Genomic DNA, 15,384 nt, shown 5'->3' with positions numbered 1-15,384 from the left:
GCAGCAGCTGGCACCTCAGTGACAAAAATCTGTTACAAATCAGGTATTTCAAGGACAGCTCTGAGCCAGATGCACTTTAGCATGCAGTCCACTGCCCTCAAACGACTGCCATCTGTGACTTCAGTGGTGTCAAATGAGAGCTCATTTGGGGCAGGGTGGAGGTCTGTGTGCTTTCTGATGAAAGCTGTGTCTTTGTTAGGTGGAGGCCAGGCAAGTACCTGCAACCAACTTTTCTGTGGCCTCAATACAATGGACCTACAGCTTGAGTTATGGTCTGGTGTGCAGTTTCATTCTGACAGCAGCAGCAGCACACATGGTTTTCCCACACACCCTGACTGCACAATCTGATGATTCAACTGGTTGTGCCACACCATTCATGAACAGTATTCCAGAGGCTATTTTACAACAAGATAAGGCTCATCCACATACTGCTGTAACCCAGTATGCTGTGCAGTATCAACAGGTTGCCTCGGCCTACTAGATCCGACTCCAATCGAGCACAAACGGAACATCGGACACCATTTCCAGCGTCATCCACAAACAACATTAGCCAACAAAGCATTGACCAACAAAGTCCAACAGGCATGCACAGCATCCCACAAACTGACACCCAGCACCTGTTCAACACAATGCACACACATCTGCATACTTGAATTTAACTTTCTGGTGGTTACATCTATTATTAATGTACCAGCATTTCACATTTGCAATGGCTTATCTCACTCTTACATTAGCCTGTGATCTAGCAATATTCATCATTTAAATGTATTACCCAGACAGCTACACTAATTGTAATTTGGTGTTGCAGTTATGTTACTAAGCTTACTATAACATTGATAAATTCCTCCAAGTTTAAATGTATTCATCACACAAAACAGTTGCAGCTTCTTTGCTCGTGAATAATTTGGTCAGGCACTACTATCATTTGAAGTAAGCAAATACTTTGAGACAAATGTAAAAGATGCTGTAAGTAAATGCACAGGAAGCTGCACAATAAGATGGTGGAGAAAGTGACTTTATACACTGAAACTATCAGTTTCCCACTTATCTCACTTCTGATAAGAGTGTCAACATTTTCACAAATGTATTGGGACTTTTAATTAGGCAGATTGAAAGACACAGCAAATGTACAAATTAACTTTATTTCAATACTTCATTACATGAACTTAACCTGAAACTTTACGAGGAGCTGGTTTTCCACCTTCACGGAAACCATTCCTGGAAAATAAGACAGAAGTATATAGTCACAGCCAGCAATCAATAAATTTTTTAAATAGCATTTACATAGAAAACTTTGGAAGTGCTAGTTAGGTAACATACCTGAATCTCCTCCGCACAATTTTCAATGTGCGCATCCTGCCAGTGCCAGTAGTCTTCCTGCGTTTAGCTTTCACACTCCAGTTATCTATAAACAATGTCGAGTAATACATATTTTAGTAGGGTTAAAATTCAATAAAACATTTTCAAAAGAGGTTAAAGAAACAAAGCACTATAGGTAGTCTTTAGAATTAAGTTAAACAGAAATTTACCCAAACATTACAGAAACGAAATTCACAGATTTGTATGTTATAATTCTATTAGATTAAAATAATGCACAGTAAGAAAATAGTACATAACTACAAAGATACTGAACTAGTTAGGTTTTTGATTTCAAGGCAGCTGACTGAACAGTAAAAACTGAAGAGACTTACAGTAACTTTGGTAAAATCTTTGCATTTCCAAAACCAAGCATACAAAGCACCTGAAAGCTAATGATCAATGTGTATCATCAGTTCTGAATTATTGCAGACCCTAGTACATCGACTTAAAAAAACCACCCGCAGATGCAGAGAAACAATTCAGGAAACAAACTAACATAAGATTTGTGGTCTTAAGAGTTTGAAGTAACTAACAACTACAGTGTCTTGGCAAGAAAAATTGCCCACCACTATTCACAACTAAACCTTGGGCTCTCATACAAGGGAGTAAGGTAAGCAGCCATAAAAATTTAAAGCAGTGATATATTAAAAACAATCCTCAAAAAATTTGTAATCACTGATAAGCATACAGCACTAAATTTTAGACCAGTCCAACTACCAAATATCAATGCCAATTAAATCACCAACATTACTGTATTATCAGGAAAATTTAATATGATACATGCAATATTGTCCAATATTGTCATGGGGCGAAACAGGACAGGAGACAACAGAAGATGACATACCCCAGAAAGCATCCTCACCCAAATAGTTGAATTACGGGCGGATATGAAAAGCCAAGACAAGAGGTTCAGGAGATCAAATCTAAGGGCACTATGGATAACTCATGCACCATGTAAGGTGCCCTTCCTCATATGGCTCGCACTTCTGTAGAATTTGGAAAATGGCAGTTCCAACCTTAAAATAAGACCTTAACTTACAGAATCAAAAAGTGCGAGACTCCTTTTAGTCACCTCTTACGACAGGCAGGAACACCTCAGGCCTATTCTAACCCCAGGAGCCACAGGGGTAGGGAATGACACCTGCTGTATGTAATACCTTGAATCATCAGCAATACTGCATATCAAAAAGTTGATCCCCTGGGGACCAACCCTTCTCAAGCTAACAAACTATTACTGTTTCTTCGCCTGTCAAAGCAGAATCATCCATACCACAATAATCTAATTTAGATAAAATCTACTTGCCAAGTGGCAGCAGAACACACAAGGTGAGATGATTAGGTAAGCTTTTGGAGCCACTGCCCAATCTCAATCATCCCATGTCTACTGTAACTGTACAAGATGCCTTTACCTCAGCAAGGGAACATGGACTGGGAAGGAAGAAGAGTGAACGGAAAGGACCAGAGAGGGCTACAAAAAGGGGTACATTTCAGGATAGCCACCCAGAACCGTGGGTCAGTGAAGACTTACTGCATGTCAAAATTGATTGTTTTTGTTATACGACAATATTATGTACCAGTTTTAAGTGACATGTCATTCTTTACTACTTCCATGGCCTGGCCATTTTTTCTCTCATTTCTAGTTTAATACACTTTTGGAAGTTCACACCATATTACCAAAGTCCATAAAAACTTCCTTTCTGTTATTCAATGAAGTATATTAAATGTTCAAATCTATCCACCAAGTGTTCACCAAATCTGTCATGTGCAGCCATTAATGTAAAACAGTTTTCTACAAAAGGTTTTGCTTGCTGTACAAAGGATATTTGGATACAGAGGCTCATGAATGGAGGAATAAATCTTACTTCAGTGAATATTAAAAAGGCACAATTTAAAACAACAGTTTTTAATTTGCATATCACAAAGCAGTATTTAACAACAAGCTTCACAACAGTGAGGAGCCCACAGCCAGCAACTGTCCTACGGCTGAACTTTATTGCTTACGTGCCGGCCATGCCGTGCCAAGGGCATGCAGAATAAGTTTTTCAATGGCGGAATAGAATTTTGGGAAAATAGAGTCTCCCATTTAGAATTGTGTCTAAAACACTGATATGATGTACTTGGAAGTATTATTTTTTTTTTTAATTGCAGCACATTATGTTTTGCTCCCTGTTCATGAGACACTAAACATGCCTTGCCAGAGGTAAGATCAAGCACAAGATAGTTAACTTTTCTGTTGGCTACCTTGAAAGAGTTGACAGTTTTTAACAATTTGTATAGTTTTCTTTGTAAGTCCATATGTTAGAGTCATATATGGTGAAGGCATGGAGTTTTCACACCTTCCACATGCAAAGAACTACTGTGAAGGTATTTAAAAAGTGTGCATTAATGCAAGATAGTAAAGGGTACTTTGAATGTCTTATCTACATCAATATCTAACATCTGCATAGTGCCTAGCCTCTACACTGGTGTATGTACACTGATGCTGTCATACTTTAAAGAACTACCTGGAATCTAACAATACAACAAAAATGCTTGGGTTACAAAATTTGAAATACTGTAGCAGATGTTATGGTTTACAATTAAGATCAGTACCATAGGTACTTTGTTATGTTGTGCATAGGTACTTTTGTTATGCTGTGCAATGAACCTCCCTAGACTACCCTCAAGATCTGACCAACAACACTGCAATAGGATCTGCTGTTTATGTAGCACAGGGAAAAATGAAAAATACTATTGAAACTGTTGTTGAAAATAAAAATATGGACTTGTCCACAGCTTTCATGTGAGACCACATATCTGAATAGTGTTTTAACAGCCACAAGTGTATACACTGGCAAGGTAATTCACAAGGCAATATTTTTCAAGCATTGCAGATGCAAGGATAAAATGAAAAACATGCTGAGTGTAGTAACTATCATCATCATGTTCATCAATGATTAGGAGAACCTTAGCAACCCTCCGTTTGCAGATGTTATGATTCACTGTCTTGTAAAGTCATCAGATGCTCAAAACCAACTGCAAAAAGATTATGCCAAGATATCAGTAACGCACAGAAAGTGGCAACTGACTAAATGATTAAAGTGCAAAGACATCCATACAAACACTAACGTGGTGTACACGCAGACAAGAAAAAAAAAAAAATCCTGGATTTCCTGGTTAAAATTACACTTTCTCCCGGGTGAAAATACACTTTTTCCATGTTAAGTGACAGTATACTTTTCCTCGGAACTGTAAAACTTAATCCTTTGAATGGTTATGTTGTATACACCGGCGTAGAACTTCTCAGACCTTCAGAAGACCAAACTCAGTACCTATATAACGTTTGGAAAGATGAAACATGGATGCTGCATAATTTCGTATTACGAAAGTGTAAATTGAAATTCCACCAAACGCCACATGTTACTTTCCGAAGAACTGATATTAAGATTGCAATGTGCTTTTGTAGCCAGTCACAGCTCGTCACATGATCTCGCCAGCCGATGACAGATCATCTAGCGTAGGATATGTGATGTAGTCAGCCGATAGCGATATCATTGTTAAGTAGCGCATACACACAAATAGGAAAAGTTGGTGGTTTTAATTGACATACACAGCGTTACTACAAGCAAAGCAAAGCTTTCACATACAATATTGGCCTCTAAGATTAATAAACTGTAAGAGAAGCTAAGCTTTCACATACCCTATAATGTTGAGTTTTTGTGTGCGTGTCAGTAAAATTTTTAATAAAATGTCTGATCTTCTGAGCTCGAAATTTTTCTAAATGTACGTCCTCGAAAGACTATTTTTAAATGAGATTTGATAAATTCATCGTACATTCTTGCACATAATTCATCTTGCATAAAAGGAAATTTACTTTGAAAGTAACTTTTCGAACAACCATTCGGAATATTTTCCTGTAACCTGTTAGAAATAGGTTTGTTTCGGTAGTTGCCAGAGAGCGCCAGAAACAGGCGTCAAAACATTGAAAGATCTTAAACTATGTCATAAAAGAAACAAGACATCAGTGGATACTCCAAGAACATCGGAATTTCGTGAACCATACTAAAATGCGTAATTCGGCTTAAAGTGCACATTCGTATGTCCAGATTCTGATGTAAATTTTCTTGGGTACCGGTACTGTATTACCTCATGTTTGGTTCTTTATTATGGCATAATGCCATACGTGCTAGAAGATGAAAACATGCACTTCTGAAATGCAGCGAACAGTTGAAACTAACCCATAGTATGGAATTAAAAGCTTCGTTTCAGATAAATTGACTGCCCCAGCGGAAAAGATTCATAAAAGCCAAATTTCCTTAGCAAATCGACGAAAATAACTTCATTGCTCTGCAAGGCGATTAATGCTCGACTGTCAGAAAGGTGGTGATGAAACTTTAAACTAGAACCTTCTCTAATTATGTGAACATATTTTAATTCATTTGATAGCTCCCAGCCATAGATATCAGTTTTGTTTTCATTTAATGTGAGAAGCCGCGTACACACTGAGACTGAAACAGGTTTTCAAAACATGTTTCCGGTAGCTTGATGTGGACACCATTTGGAAACATGTTTGGAAACACAGAAACATCTATCCGTAGCAGTGTCGGTACAGATGAAAGGAAACAATGTTTCCGGCTAGCTACCACTTGTCACCGCTGCACGGCGCTAGCATGTGTGTGTGTGTGTGTGTGTGTGTGTGTGTGTGTGTGTGTCAACTTTTTAGCGGTGTTCTGTTTACTGTCGTTTTCGTTTTCGCTTTGTTTTTGTAGAATAATGGAGTGGTCAAGGCAACAAATTGCCGATTTAATTGCAATGTACCAGGGGGAGGATTGTTTATGGAACGTCCGGAGCAAGGATTACAAAAATACCGTTAAACACGATGCACTTGCAAAAACTGCAGCAGCTTTTGGCACGGACAAGGGAAGTGTTGAGAAGAAAATACGATCGCTCGTGGTTGCGTATAGGAGCGAGAAAAGAAAAATTATTGCCAGCAGACGATCTGGTAGTGGTGCAGACACTGCATATGACACAAACTGGTTCGGCTATCGGCTGCTGCAGTTCTTGGACGATTTACATGAGAGAAAGGTCCCTTTAATCCTTCAACCAACCAACTGCACCTGGATGGAAGCCTAGTCTCTACAGGCACTCAATCTTAACCACATTTCGACTATTGGGAGCCGTCTTCCATACTCAGCTCACGTAGCAGGTTATTTCCGCCAGTTCTTCTATAGAATGTTTTCCTCCACCAACGACGAGGACGCCTTTCATTTTGTTTGTGTAAACCTTCTAGAATTAATAATGCAGCTCCACATATAATTATTGTTTCTTCGACACCAGACATAACGCAGCAGCAGACGATACGAACACAATAACACAAGGGGCACTGTAGACGGCATGAACACACGAGAAATGTTTGCCGCCAGTGTGGACGGAAACAGAGACCAGAAACAAAGTCGGAAACATTTGCGAAACATCGCAGAAAACAATGTTTCCGGCAGAAACATGTTTCCAGTGGCAGTGTGTACGCGGCTAGAGCAATACATGAAGATGAAACAGCAAAATCACAAGATGCAAACATTGGTCACGTGGAGACTCCCCACTACAACTCTGACTTCTCTGTCGACCAACCCCGATCTCCAATATTTCCGAACCGGGGCAATGTTAAATAGTGGCGCCAAACCGCACGTCTGCAGCCAGAAGCAGGAGAAGGTACTACTAATATGCGACTCAACTGCACAGGCACAAGAGCCTGCCCGCAACTGCTGAAATACAGTAAACTGTTGTGACGTCACACTCATCGGAGGCAATTTGTTGTTAGGAAGCATTGCATAGTCTTCCCAAAGCCTTTGACATACTTTGCAGTTGCAAACACTTGCATGAGCACTGTTTTATTGTTGTATATGGCGTATTTCCTTTGCGACTAAGTTTTATTTTCATTTTTCTCCTCTTGTTCAAGTTTTGTTGCTGCAGTATTATTCTGCAGTAGCGGGATACAGTAATATCCTTTGTTAGAGTTTTGGTTCTTACCTGTCAAAATCACAAAAAATTAACTGAAAACTAAAACCATGAAAAATTCCCGGAATTCCGAAAAATTTCCGGGTTTTTCCCGGATCTCCCAGGTCGTATACACCCTGACTGAATATCTGTTACACAATAAATCACACAAATCTGAAGGCTCGAAACCCAACAAAATACAATTACAAATAAATTGGAACAGTCATATAGACAACGCTGTGGGGAAAACAAGCCATAGGCTGTGATTTATTGGCAGGAAACATTACTAAAGATACTGCCTACACTGCTCTTTTCCATCTTCTTCTGGAGCATTGCTGTGCAGTGTGGGACCCCACATCAGATAGGATTTACAAAGTACATCGAAAAAGTTCAAGGACGGGCAGTTAATTTTATATTATTGTTAAAGAAGTGTGAATGGAAATAATTAAAACAATTTTTCACTGCGGCAGGACCTTATCATGAAACGTTAATCACCAACTTTCTACTCTGTCTGAAAACAAAATGATAAAAGAAATCACAGCTCACACAGCAATATTAAAGTATTAGTTTTTCCCTGTGCACTCTCCACGAGAGAAACAGTAGGTTAAAAAAGTAATGATGCAGATCCAAAATATTAACAGTAGTCGACAATGGGTCAATATTGCTTTGCAACATATTTAATCGACATCTCTCAATCAGCACACTAATGCATTCGAAAGTTATGGGTTTGCTTTTCCCATTCATCCACATTAACTTACATTTCCTAAATTTAGAGCTAGCTGCCATTCAACACAGACTACAAATTTCATTTGTCATCTTATATGATCTTACAGTCACTCAACGATGACACCTTCCCATCCACCACAGCATCAACAGCAAATGAAGGCACTGCTGCTTAACCTGTCCACCATATCATTTATGGGAAATACAGAAGCGTCCGATTCCACCCGTCTGCTTTGACCCATGATGTCACAAATATGGTGGAAACGACCATACACCACAACTCCGATATGGCGCCTATGACATCGTTGTTGTTGTTGTTGTGGTCTTCAGTCCTGAGACTGGTTTGATGCAGCTCTCCATGCTACTCTATCCTGTGCAAGCTTCTTCATCTCCCAGTATCTACTGCAACCTACATCCTTCTGAATCTGCTTAGTGTATTCATCTCTTGGTCTCCCTCTACGATTTTTACCCTCCACACTGCCCTCCAATGCTAAATTTGTGATCCCTTGATGCCTCAAAACATGTCCTACCAACCGATCCCTTCTTCTAGTCAAGTTGTGCCACAAACTTCTCTTCTCCCCAATCCTATTCAATACCTCCTCATTAGTTACGTGATCTACCCACCTTATCTTCAGCATTCTTCTGTAGCACCACATTTCGAAAGCTTCTATTCTCTTCTTGTCCAAACTAGTTATCGTCCATGTTTCACTTCCATACATAGCTACACTCCATACAAATACTTTCAGAAACGACTTCCTGACACAAATCTATACTCGATGTTAACAAATTCCTCTTCTTGAGAAACGCTTTCCTTGCCATTGCCAGTCTACATTTTATATCCTCTCTACTTCGACCATCATCGGTTATTTTACTACCTAAATAGCAAAATTCCTTTACTACTTTAAGTGTCTCATTTCCTAATCTAATTCCCTCAGCATCACCCGACTTAATTTGACTACATTCCATTATCCTCGTTTTGCTTTTGTTGATGTTCATCTTATATCCTTCTTTCAAGACACTGTCCATTCCGTTCAACTGCTCTTCCAAGTCCTTTGCTGTCTCTGACAGAATTACAATGTCATCGGCGAACCTCAAAGTTTTTACTTCTTCTCCATGAATTTTAATACCTACTCCGAATTTTTCTTTTGTTTCCTTTACTGCTTGCTCAATATACAGATTGAATAACATCGGGGAGAGGCTACAACCCTGTCTTACTCCTTTCCCAACCACTGCTTCCCTTTCATGCCCCTCGACTCTTATAACTGCCATCTGGTTTCTGTACAAACTGTAAATAGCCTTTCGCTCCCTGTATTTTACCCCTGCCACCTTCAGAATTTGAAAGAGAGTATTCCAGTCAACATTGTCAAAAGCCTTCTCTAAGTCTACAAATGCTAGAGATGTAGGTTTCCCTTTTCTTAATCTAGCTTCTAAAATAAGTCGTAGGATCAGTATTGCCTCAAGTGTTCCCATATTTCTACGGAATCCAAACTGATCTTCCCCGAGGTCGGCTTCTACCAGTTTTTCCATTCGTCTGTAAAGAATTCGCGTTAGTATTTTGCAGCTGTGGCTTATTAAACTGATTGTTCGGTAATTTTCACATCTGTCAACACCTGCTTTCTTTGGTATTGGAATTATTATATTCTTCTTGAAGTCTGAGGGTATTTTGCCTGTCTCATACATCGTGCTCACCAGATGGTAGAGTTTTGCCAGGACTGGCTCTCCCGAGGCCATCAGTAGTTCAAATGGAATGTTGTCTACTCCTGGGGCCTTGTTTCGACTCAGGTCTTTCAGTGCTCTGTCAAACTCTTCACGCAGTATCTTATCTCCCATTTCGTCTTCATCTACATCCTCTTCCAATTCCATAATATTGTCCTCAAGTACATCGCCCTTGTATAGACCCTCTATATACTCCTTCCACCTTTCTGCTTTCCCTTCTTTGCTTAGAACTGGTTTTCCATCTGAGCTCTTGATGTTCATACAAGTGGTTCTCTTATCTCCAAAGGTCTCTAATTTTCCTGTAGGCAGTATCTATGACATCATTACGTAAAAATGATAAACACGATAATAAATCGACACACACACACACACACACACACACACACACACACACACACACACACACACACACAAACTACCAGAAGAAAGACCCAACCCGCCCACACCCCCCAACCCAATCTCCACAAAAAGAAAAATACCAATAAACAAAAACCAAACAAAATAAAACTTTCAATCACACACTACAACTCCACAAAAACTGCAACAAAATAGATCCTCCACAACTAAATCACAAACCAACATACTCCCCCCCCCCACCCCCCGAAACAGTACCAACAACTAAACCACCCCCTCCAATCCGCAGCCACCCACCCAAACCACCATAACCAACCACCTTCAGCCTGTACATCTTACTAACAGCCCTTCAAAAACCCGGAAACAAAGCCCTCAGGGACACTTCTGCCAACAGTACTCATCTAAATGAGACTGAAGGTTGGAAGAGCGCCTCTTCCCCTCCCAAGAACTGACGTAACGGCTCCCCACATATCCTCTATAGTATTCGTATAAGTCCCCATCTCAATATTTAAACTTTAAACTATGGTTAACAACCAAATAATTGTACCCCCTATCACCCAACCCCCTATAAGAAAAAGCATCTGAAACTGCAGTGGAACTCTGTTCTTTAAACTCCTCAATTAACCCCACTAATTCCACCTTAGACCGCTCCTCCAACCCTGAAAACACATTCTGAACACCTACCCCCCCCCTCCCAAAACCCAGAGACCAACCACAGACTTACCCCTGCCATATTTCCTTTTCATAAAATGCAACTCATCCACCACAACCCCAGACCCACCCAGCTTATCCCTGTACTTAATAAACTCAGAACATACTTCACGGAAAAACGAAAATTGGCCAAGCACGTTACTCTCACTCACACCAGTCTCATGCATGCAAAAACTTTGAAAGGATCCATAACAACAGTAATAGATCAACACAATCTCGTGCATGCCCAACCTAGACTTCTTGAACCAGTAACCGCAACATGTGGAGCACCATAGGTTATCCCTACGGCACCGCCACATATAACCGCCCCTGGTCCGAGACGCCTAAACTTTTGCAACTGTCATTTCCTTCTGACAGACAGCACACCTGACCCCTCCACAATCTACCCAAAACGCTGTAGAAATTTGATCAGCTCCAACTCAGTCGCACCCATCATAGCATGGAGTCGCACACTATTTTATCTGTCATGACCATACCTAACAAGACCAACAAATTCATTTTCTCACATTAACATACGACCTACAGCGAACAGCACTACAGGAACTTTCACACAAAACCACTAAATCATTAATTCACTGAAACCAATTCCACTCTAAACACAGCCAAAACCCGAACCAGCCACTATAATCAATAAGACCAAACTGAACACATTACACCACACAACACCAAACCCCTAAACACACCACCGGAGGGCGCCATGAACTGCAACACAATGACACCTACTAACACAGCACACACACAAACCAAACTCCGCGCCATCATGACGTCACACCACAACAGCCTTATGTCACGGATCAAAGCCGACGGGTGGCATCAGACATTGGCCGACCACATTTATGTATATTTAAAATATCAGACCAACGACACTTCCCTGGGGCACCCCACCCTTTTATCTAATGAACACTTACCATCAAGGACAACATACTGGGTTCTGTTACTAAAGAAGACTCCAAGCCACTAATGTCTGGGAACCTATACTGTATGCTTGCACCTTCTGAATGTCAGCAGTGTGGCATCAAGTCAAATGCTTTATGGAAGCCTAGGCACCTGGAATCTGCCCGCTGTCTTTCATCTATTGGTTGCAGGATCTCATTGAGACAACGGCAGGCAGAGTTTTGCCTGAGCAATGTTTCTAAAAAAAAAAGTGCTGATTTGTGGACAAAGGCTTCACCATCTCAAGAAAATTTATATTCGAACTGAGAATATGTTCAAGAATTCTACAGTAATTTTGCAGCTGCATCCTTTTATCTTTTTTATACATAGGAATCACTTGCACTTTTTTCCACTTACATGGGACTGTGCTGGATAAGATGACAAAAGCAAGCTAATTAAAGGGCCAATGATGTACAGTACTCTTTGTAAACAAATTAGATTTCATAAAAACCTAGCAACTTATCTGCTTTCAACTATTGTTTCTCTACACCATGGATGCTTATTTCAACAGTCTGTGATAATGGAATGATTTATTTGTATAATTCTGTAGGAATGGTTTCTTAGAGTTTAATACTTTGGCTTCACTTTGCAGCCTTGTGCCACATCACAGCAGTCAATGAGTGACCGGAGAAAAGCCTTGGCGATTTCAAATGTTCACAACATAACGTTACAGACAAAAAATGGCTGAGCACTGTGGGACTTAACTACTGAGGTCATCAATCCTCTAGAACTTAGAACTACTTAAACCTAACTAACCTAAGGACATCACACACATCCATGCCCAAGGCAGGATTCGAACCTGAGACCGTAGCGGTCACGCGGTTCCAAACTGAAGCACTTAGAACCGCACAACCACACCGCGTTACAGACATCTCAGAAACTTCTAAGATTAAAATCTCGCCAATACAAGAGGATTAAATTCATTATGTACGCCTACTCGAAAGACAGCCTCAATAGAAGTCAACACTATCCTAGATTAAACTGAACATTCATTTGGTGCAGTCTCACAGATGTTAAACAAATTCAGTTACATCTTCCTGTATTTTGTATGTTTTGTTGCTTGTTTGACAATGACCAAAGTCTAAATTAGGCTACAACAAACAATTTTACATTCCATTACAATTTTCTTAAAAGAGAAATGTCTTTCTTGAACACACAACATAATAATGTCCTTTACCTAATGAAGCTACTTGTTGAAACATCAGTACCAATATTTGTTAACAAATATTTGTTAGACAACCGAGTCAATTTAACATCTGGGGAATCCCACTACAGATAGCATATTAGACAACATATGGTTAATATTTCAAAATAAACTTACAACTCCTGAGTTTCCGGCTTGGATATCCACACTGAGCACATTTAGACTTCTGAATGTGGTATGACGATCGACCACATCGTCTGCAAAGCGTATGAGTCTTGTTACGCCTTTTACCAAAACTGGATGTTCCCTTCGTCTGCAAACAAAATGCGAATTAAGATTCCATAACAACTTACAACAGTTAACACTGGTGAATCTAAAGTCAAATCAGCATCAACAAAGAATCATGCAAGCTATCAGACAAATAATTAGCAATTAGTAATGTTCTCGGTTCAAACACAATCTATGAGTAAAATACAAGTGAACATCCCGTTAGAGCATTTTCTACAAACTCCCACCATTTGGTGACCACGCGTACAACCATGTGCAATTGGATTTCACTCGTTTTCAATCTAGGACAGTAGCGGTACTGCAAGAACTTAAATACAGACATTGACACCGAAAAGTAGTATTTGCAGTACATTTAATTATCAAAATTAGTTTAACAGCACAGTTTAACTCACCATGCTTACATATGCACCACTCAAACGGAAGAACTAGCCACCACCGAAAGAAAACGGAAACGACAATCAAAGTATACTATACAACAAACCCAAAGAGTTTTAATAACAAGAAATGAAGTATGAAGATCTATGGCAGTCTAGCATAACAGTCGCGACACTTCGCCTCGATTTTGTTGCGTACTGCATCCACAGCGTGCCACGGAACGAGTAAATTAAACTGTTGAGATCGGCGTGAACGTGAAACCGAATACTAGTTGTGAATTTTGGTTTGTACAATGGCTTTTTACAAATGGGATCGTAGCGGAGCGCAATAGATTGCAGCAACAAGAAGAGGATAACACATCTGTCTTTTTTTAAGTTTCCTGAGCGGTATATACCATCATGGTACTAAACTGTATCGTCAGGGTCCGCTTGCAAACTACATGTATATTAATTATTAATGTTTCGTTTTAGGAGCAGTAAATGACTAGTGAATAGCAGACGAGAAGATCTTACGAAAAAAGACACTGCTAAACTTTGTGTTTTGTCCACTGCACGTCGAAACTAGTTCATGAATATAGACGACCTAATAAACTCGTGTGGAACGCAGTTAACCACATTGTTTGTCATTCCAAATAAGCCACCTCAACTGACGATGAAGAGGAAATTGCCACAAGGGTTTGACCATCCTTCTAAAACTGTAAAACACTCCTACGGCACAGAAGCAGCCAGATCAACTCCATATATATCAGTGCCAGATTCATCTGAATCGTCAACACCGATCTGCTTTGACGATCACGTGGTACAAATAAATGCAGTTATTCGTGTCTAGAAAAAGTGTGTGGTGTATCAGAATGTGCAGATCCCTAGACTTCGTCCAAAACTGTTATCGGGCAAGAGAAGTACCTATCATTTTAAGTACAGACAGCAACAGAAACTGTATCAGAAGGATCAAGTGAAGGAGGACAATCAAATTTTGAAGACTATAGGATCTCGATCTTTAAAAAAATATGCCCTAGACTTATAGCTAAACCAGATTCGCTTGCCATCTGCAAGATGGAAAGACGAAACTAAGCTGTTTGCTCTAAATTTATTGTATTACAGCACTCAGGCATACAGGTTTTGCCAGAATGTTTTATGTTTCCATCAATGTGTACATTAGAGAGGTATGTGGAAGGCATATAAATAGAATGTGGGATAAGTGACAATATGTTCCACCTTTTAAAGCAGAAGGTTCAGCACTTCTCTGATACTGGTAAACTAGTGCATGTATCATTGGATGAAAAGTCTCTAATGGAAAATTTAACATTTGATAGCACTTCTGACTGTGTTATTGGCTCTGAGGACTTGGGGTTTACACTCACAGAATATTTCTCCCACTATTTGGCAGTTGCTTGTCCCACTTAGAATAATATAAAGATGAAGGTTGTACTTGTGGCAACAGGCGACAATGACTAAAACGCAGTAGGCCTATGGAACGACAAGTGGGGCGCCGACCCGTTTTGCATGTGGAGTTACATGTCTGTGTTTCTAATGTGTGAATCTATGTGTTTATATTCCGTTGATATCAAGGTGGTAAGCTGTAGCCCTAGCCAAAATTACTAGTGTTTCTTCACGAATGTGTTGTAACTTCCCACTGGATTAATGATTTTTATCCGTACTTGCGCATATTTTAGAATCATTTTTAGAAACATGTATATCTTTCTGCTATTACATAAACTCTTGGACGCAAAAACATAGTTTAAATATTGCGTAAATCACGTAGTAAAGGAATGAAAAACAAACATTGTCCTTATGGCGCATCTCGAGTTC

General features: G+C 39.8%; 1 protein-coding gene across 1 annotated transcript; it reads right to left on the bottom strand.

The window, feature by feature from the left end:
• Positions 1–1,123: 1,123 nt before the first annotated feature.
• Positions 1,124–13,731, bottom strand: LOC126190710 (60S ribosomal protein L37). The gene is made up of 4 exons (XM_049931181.1): positions 13,594–13,731; positions 13,091–13,226; positions 1,321–1,405; positions 1,124–1,218 (listed from the first exon to the last, which is right to left on the bottom strand). The coding sequence occupies exons 1-4, from the start codon at positions 13,594–13,596 to the stop codon at positions 1,167–1,169; spliced, it is 276 nt and encodes a 91-aa protein (XP_049787138.1). The 5' UTR covers positions 13,597–13,731; the 3' UTR covers positions 1,124–1,166.
• Between the last annotated feature and the right edge of the window lie 1,653 nt (positions 13,732–15,384).

This window comes from Schistocerca cancellata, chromosome 6 (assembly GCF_023864275.1).
Source record: "Schistocerca cancellata isolate TAMUIC-IGC-003103 chromosome 6, iqSchCanc2.1, whole genome shotgun sequence".
NCBI classification, from domain to species: Eukaryota; Metazoa; Arthropoda; class Insecta; order Orthoptera; family Acrididae; genus Schistocerca; species Schistocerca cancellata.
This window is presented reverse-complemented; position numbering and strand designations above follow the sequence as displayed.

Coding starts and splice junctions, on each gene's coding strand:
- LOC126190710 (XM_049931181.1), bottom strand. Junction 1,406..13,090: donor AAGCCGGAAACTCAGGAGTT/GTAAGTTTATTT, acceptor CATTGTTTATAG/ATAACTGGAGTGTGAAAGCT. Junction 1,219..1,320: donor ATTGTGCGGAGGAGATTCAG/GTATGTTACCTA, acceptor CTTATTTTCCAG/GAATGGTTTCCGTGAAGGTG.